The 6,796-nt window shown below is 40.2% G+C and overlaps 1 protein-coding gene across 1 annotated transcript in view; it reads right to left on the bottom strand.

The window, feature by feature from the left end:
* The window catches only part of SORCS1 (sortilin related VPS10 domain containing receptor 1), a 555,760-nt gene that overhangs the window by 178,836 nt on the left and 370,128 nt on the right, over nucleotides 1-6,796 (bottom strand). Inside the window, exon 5 of the mRNA XM_023738816.1 lies at nucleotides 901-974. Within this exon, the coding sequence (XP_023594584.1) occupies nucleotides 901-974 (74 nt within the window). The remainder of the gene's footprint in view (nucleotides 1-900; nucleotides 975-6,796) is intronic.

Consider the following 6,796-nt stretch of genomic DNA (forward strand, 5'->3'; position numbering starts at 1 on the left):
TAACTTCTTTTATTTCTCTTTGCTTCAATTGTGGCTACCCATTCCCATGGAAGGACCCCATCTAGTTTAATCCAGGGGATAGGTTAAGGTGGTTAAAAACAAAAGAACAGTATTTTCTTTGTCTCCTTTCTCTCCTCTTGCCCTCTCTCTTACTCTCTCTTCATATTGCCCTTTCCCCAAACGCACATCTCACCAACGTATATAGCTTATTTTGTATGTTAAATATGTCTACGATTCACTTCTAATCTACATCCTTAGAGTGAAATGCTAGCCATTTTTAAATGTAGCCATTTAAAAATTATGACACATGCATTGTTAACTGTATCTCCTCAAAAAAAAAAAAGAGGCACGGAACACATTACAACCTCGACCTGACAGTATGCATAAACTAAAATTTATTAAATGAACACATACATATATGTGTTTGGTAATTCGTAGAATATTTCTGGAAGGATAAGTAGGAATATTGGTTGTGTTCCATGCGATGAGGAGAGGGTCTGGAACACTTGAAATCAGAAGAGGGAGAGAAACCTACCTTTAGAGCAAATAAAACTTATTTATACTGAAAATCTTTTACTGAACATGTATGTGTGTATAACGATCTTAATAATAAACATCACTATTATAATTTTTTTTAATGTCTGTCTTGCAGGTTCCCTCAAAGGTAAAAAAGTAACACTTACAAAGCACCTGCTGGTCACTAATCTCAATTATCTCTTTTGAGTTTACTAAGAAATTTGTGACACAGCTTTAACATTCCCTTAAAATGATTACTCCAACGTCCCATTCTTTCCTATTGGCATGTGGACATATCCAGTAAGAAAAGACATCATGTACATGATATGAATGCCCATCCACCAGGTGATATGTTACTATGCTACAAAATACAGTATGACTTACCAGTAAAACCTGTTTGGTACGACCCCTTCCTGGATAAGCTGCCACCTCCTCCCAAATTCAGCAGAGCTGTATAACTGTGGAGAACAGAAATTATTCAGCACCATGATCCTGTGACACACTGAATACACAAACATCAGTTCATTTAATCAACAGTAATAATAACGATGATGATGATGATAATAACAATATCTTCCATTTATTCAGAACCTGCCATAGAACAGATGAGTGCTCCACATACATCATCTCTACTCCTCACATAAATTCTGCAAAGTAGATACTAATACTTCCATTTTACAGTTGTGGAAATGGAGGCTCAGAAAGATTAACTGACTTGGTGGAGATCATACACCAAGTAAGTAGTAGAATAAATTGGCACACTTAACCAGTTCTGCCTGGTGACGAAGTCTGCTCTACCATTTGGCCTAGCATGTACCGAGCATTATGGGGGATGTAAAGAACTGCAAAGTCTAGACTTGGCTCTTGATGAGCACACATTACAACCTAGACCTAATTAAACAATGAGAAATACATGAGGCAGCCAGTGATAAAGGAATGCAGAGGAAGAAGACTCAAGCGTCAACCAAGGATGCTTCACAGATGCTGTGGAGGTGTAGTTGGGACAAGAAAAAATGACAGCATTCAAATTGACAAAAATGGGAAAGGCATTACTCACATGGATTGAAGTGGAGAGATATCTAGGGACAGGGTATGAATAAGCCTGGCTAAAGCTAAGGGCCTGTATTGGTAGAAGTGAAATAAATTTGGATAAATAGGTTGAGGGCAACTGGGGAAAGGCCCTGAATGCAAGTTAAGGAGGCTAGAATTGATCCTGCAGGCAAAGAGGAGCCAATGTGAATCTTTTTAACAGTAAACAGGAACAACAAACTACAATAATGGCAGCTGACATTGCATAAGCTCTTAATATGATCAGTTGATTCACATGCATTATCTCATTTAATCCATACACCATCACTGGGATACAGGACCTTTTATTATGGCTATTTACAGATAGTTACACAGGTGGTAAGATTTCAAATCCATTTGCTATACTCCTTCAGTACTCTCCAAGGGCATTTCCAGAAAGTCATTGCTCATGAGATGGGGAATGACCTTCCACATACCCACCCTTCTCTTAAATCCTGGTCTTCCTTGCTCCCTTGTCATCACTGCTGCTCTCCGATAATCTTTTCAGGACCATGGACCCCTCTTCTGCCTCCAAAAGCTTCCTTTGATGCAGCTCACAGATTCCTTTTGCTACAGGAACTCTGGCTCCCATGGGCATATGCCCACTGTTTTAAAAAATATCATCTGGAACATTTCCTTCTTCAGTGTGCCTATTCTGTAACCCCCTTCCACACCTATCTTCCAACATCTCACTGCCATTTCCAACAGTAAATGGATGGTGAGTCACACTGCTCTGTGTACCACAATTGCCCAGCCTTCTCCACTCTGCCCAAGCCCAGCACTCAGTGAGAGGTCAAATGACTCACCAAGTGACTCACCCAGTCTGCAGATACACCAGGCACATCCAAGGAACAACAGAGTTCAAGTTGATTATATACTGACCCTTGAAAGAGACTGCTACATCATTATGTCTCTTGGTTCAAACATATCCTGAAACCAAAAAAGGCTGAACCATATGGCTACTAAATCCAGCGGCTTAAATGTTTCCAACTACACAGTATATGGGCATCCAGCCAAGGAAAATCTGTGGCTATTTCTAAGTCTTTTTTTTTTTAAGACTTTATTTTTAGAGCAGTTTTAGGTTTATAGAAAAACTGCATACTGTTTCTCCTATTATTAACATTTTGCATTCAGGTGGAACGTGTTACAATTGGGGAAAAAATATTGATACACTATTATTAGATAAAGTACATAGTTACATCAGGGTGAAACACAAATGCATAATGTCATGTGTCCACAATTACATAATAATACAGAATAGTTTCACTGTCCTGAAGATACCCTGTGGTCCATCTACTCACCCTTTCTCACTCCCCTTCCCTCTGACAACCATTGATCTTTTTACTGTCTCTATAGTTTTGCCTTTTCCAGAAAGTCATATAGTTTGAATCATACTATGTAGCTTCTTTGGACTGGCTTCTTTCACTTATTAGGTGCTGTCAAGTTGGTTCTGACTCATAGCAACCCTATGTTCAACAGAATGCATTTGTATTTTTGGAACTTAAGAGCTCATTTCTTTTTAGCACCGAATAACATTCTTCTAAGCTTTTTTTTTTTTGAGGGCATTGGTGGTTCAGTGGCAGAATTCTTCCCTTCCATGTGGGAGACTAGGCTTGATTCCCAGACAATGTACCTCATGTGCAGCTACCACTCATCTGTCAGTGGAAGCTTAAAGGTTGGTATGATGCTGAACAGGTTTCAGCAGAGCTTCCAGAGTAAGACAGACTAGGAATAAATGCCTAGTGATCTACCTCTGAAAATTAGTCAATGAAATCCATATGGATCACAACAGTCCAATCTGCAATTGATCATGCGTATGATGCAGGACCAGGCAGCGTTTTATTCCATTGTGCACAGGTCACCATGAATCAGGGGCTGACTTGACAGTAGCTAACAACAATAAAGTCTTTTCTTTTTTATTATTTTTTTCTCTGCCCTAGCGTGCCCTATTGCAATTGCCTAGGTACATCTTATGCCTCAATTCATTTTAAGAAGAGACTGGGAAACAGCTCCCTTCAGAGAGTTAACCACAGTGGGAAACTCACACCCTCTGAATTCAGAACCCAGGCAGCCGGTACATATGTCTTGCTTCAAGGGCTTCGAAATGGTTCTTCCTGGTTCAGTCATGGCCGAGGAAATATCACTGGAACAGACTTGAATTTTTTAAATTTGCGTGAACAGGAATAATAACTGGAACGGGAAAATTACGGGTTGAAGCCCTGCTAGAAACTTAATCTCCCTTTAGAAAACAAGGGCAGTGTATGTGTTGCATAGCAACCAAATTTCTTGCCTCTTGGATTTCTAGCAGAGTGGGAAACAGTGGTGCCCTGCTCAAAGATGTCAGTGCCCCACTCAAATATGGCAGTGCTCCAAAAATGGCACTGTCCCGCTCAAAGATGGCAGCTGATTGCACTACTTTGAATGTGTGTCATTCTCCACAGTCCTGCCAATAATCCAGTCTCACACATCAGGCTCCTGAAAGGGTTCACTATGCCTCTTCCAAGTGTCCCATTCCAAGGCTTTGAAACGTAATTTTTCCCATTCTGGTTACTTTGCCAAATCACCCAAATTGTAAAAATTTGGGTCTCCTCTGGTTCTCCTTCGTGGGCCATGACAGAACCAGTTCAAACTGGTTCAAAGCCCTACTTGCTTCTTGCTCCCCAGCATGTCCTGAACATTCCTCATTTTAACCCACAGGCTTGTGGAACAGCAGCAAGTCCCGAATCTGGAAGTGTCTGTTTCTCTCTCCCCTCATTCTATCTCTTTTTGAACTCAGAGCTTCTTCCCATGGGCTTAACAGTAATACAGTTCATGCTGTTGTATACCTATGACTATCTATAAATGTACATTTATATCTATATTTATATATGAAGGTTAATGCAAAGGTAACAGAATCAGAACTGTTCAAAATCAGAACAGCTCTGCGTGTGAAGGATGGGTTTGCCTATATCCCGAAAGAGTCCTATACAAACTCTGAGGACTCATATGGCTACACTCAGGGATTACTACCCTTGTTCCAACACAGAATTCATATCTGTGAGTAATAGCTGTGTGCTAGTATCTTTTTTTCTTTTTTCCCCACCCTTCTTTTCTCTGTCATTTTAAATTGATTCCCTAGGCTAGGATTTGAAGCCTGTGGACCAGTCAGATATCTCCCATGATATTTGTTTATATCCTCTTCATGGCTGTTATTTGTGAGCATCCAGAGGCCCCTCGAGCAGTGTGCATCTCAAACGATCTAATAAACCAAGCCTCTCATATTATGAAGGGACAGCAGGGGTAGGTACTCAGTGAGAGGAGGAAAGCAAGACAACCAGTGCACTGTTCCTTCATAATGAAACACGGGTGGCTTCAAGACTTGCTCACCCCAACCCCAGTTTTCTTTTTAGGCCTAGATCAAAGGCTACCTCCTATAAGAATTTTCTTTGCCCACTGGTTTATCTCCAAAGAACTATGGTACAGCAACAAATACTATCAAACTATAGGTCACATACTTATATTTAACTTTCTCAGCAGTCCTTCAAGAATGGCTTCATAATCTCTTTCACGACATTGCAAAATGTTTAGGGATCGGGATCCCATCCTTCTCTATCTAGACAGTGCCTTGTACATCATAAATGATCAAGAAAAAAGTCTTGATTTTGTACCACGTAAATCCCCTAGTAAGAAACCAAACAAGGTTTCCTAATGAATGATGGACTAAGCCATTTTATCAGAAGGCTATGTTTTGCTTCCATGGATCCACAGCTAGAGGCCTACACCTAAAAAAAAGAAAAAAGTTCTATAAATATCAGAACATTTGAAAGTCTCAAGGATTCACCAGCAGTGTCTCTCTCTATATCCATCCTTAGACAAAGCTGCTCTGTATATTCCACTTACTCCTTCAAACTTTTTCTAAGAAGTTAATTGTCCAGCCTGGTGTTATACCAAGAAAAGAAGAAGACAACAACTCACAACCATTCAAGCTAATGTGTTAATTAAACCTGTAGAATCTGACAGCAAAGTTCTCCTTGACAGAGAAGGAGATGGTATCAAAGCATTTTACCCAATGACTCTGTTTCTGTCGCCAGTGGAAGGCTTTTTGTGTAAAATAAGTCAGTGTTTTTTAATGAAATTCAGTGTTGGCAGCCCCTAAATAAGATTTATTTCCCTCACTGTCTGTCTCTGGGTCCAAGGTTTCTTTTGACTGTCAGAACGCAGAACTGAGGACTACCATTACTATCTGTCACATCAGAGAAAGCAGCAGTGGCTTCCTTTACCGATGCTGAGACTGGAGAAAGAGAAAGCAAGATTAGGAAGAGGAAAAAAAGAGCATATTGATTAGTTTCAGGAGGGTGATGTTCACCTAGTAACCCTCTATTATGCATTCAAAATGCCATTCTTCAAGGATTTTTGTTTTTGTTTTGTTAAGATTGGTACTAAAAAAAACCTCATTGCCGTTGAGTCGATTCTGACTCATAACAACCCTATAGGACAGAGTAGAACCGCCCCATAGAGTTTCCAAGGAGCACCTGGTGGATTCGAACTGCAGATCTTTTGGTTAGTAGCTGTAGCACTTAACCATTGCACCATTGGGGTTTCCAGATTGGTACTAGGTATTAGAAAAAGTTGGAAAGAGCACCAATTTTAGTAAGAGAACAGGGGAGGGATTCTGGTTAAGTAAGAATGTAAGGCAAAAATTCCTTCCTGTCTAGAATCATTCTAAACTATCTGAGACTACTTCCCCACCTTTGTAAATATAACATAACGAGCACAGGCCCAAGTCTTGTCTAGCTCAGGATCTAGTAACAGCCTTCGGGTCTAAATTTCCACACTATCATTATGCTGGTCTGGGGCAGTCAACACTTCTTCCCACTGTGCTACTCTCCTGAAGGTCTTTTTTTTAAAGACACCTCTCACATTGGTTTGTTTTCTTGCCATCTGCCCTTGTCTTCTGCAAGAAGAGTGCAGATACAACATAATAAATGCTGGAAAGGTTGTGAAGAGACTGGAACACTTATACACTGTTGGTGGGAATGTAGAATGGTACAACCACTTTGGAAATCGATTTGGCACTTCCTCAAAAAGCTAGAAATAGAAATATCATCCGATCCAGCTATCCTGCTCCTTGGAATATATCCTAGAGAAACAAGAGCCATCATACGAATAGATATATGCACACCCATGTTCATCGCAGCACTGTTCACAATAGCAAAAAGATGGAAGCAACCTA

The sequence above is a fragment of the Trichechus manatus genome, unplaced genomic scaffold, assembly GCF_000243295.1.
Source record: "Trichechus manatus latirostris isolate Lorelei unplaced genomic scaffold, TriManLat1.0 scaffold00007, whole genome shotgun sequence".
Taxonomy (NCBI): Eukaryota; Metazoa; Chordata; class Mammalia; order Sirenia; family Trichechidae; genus Trichechus; species Trichechus manatus.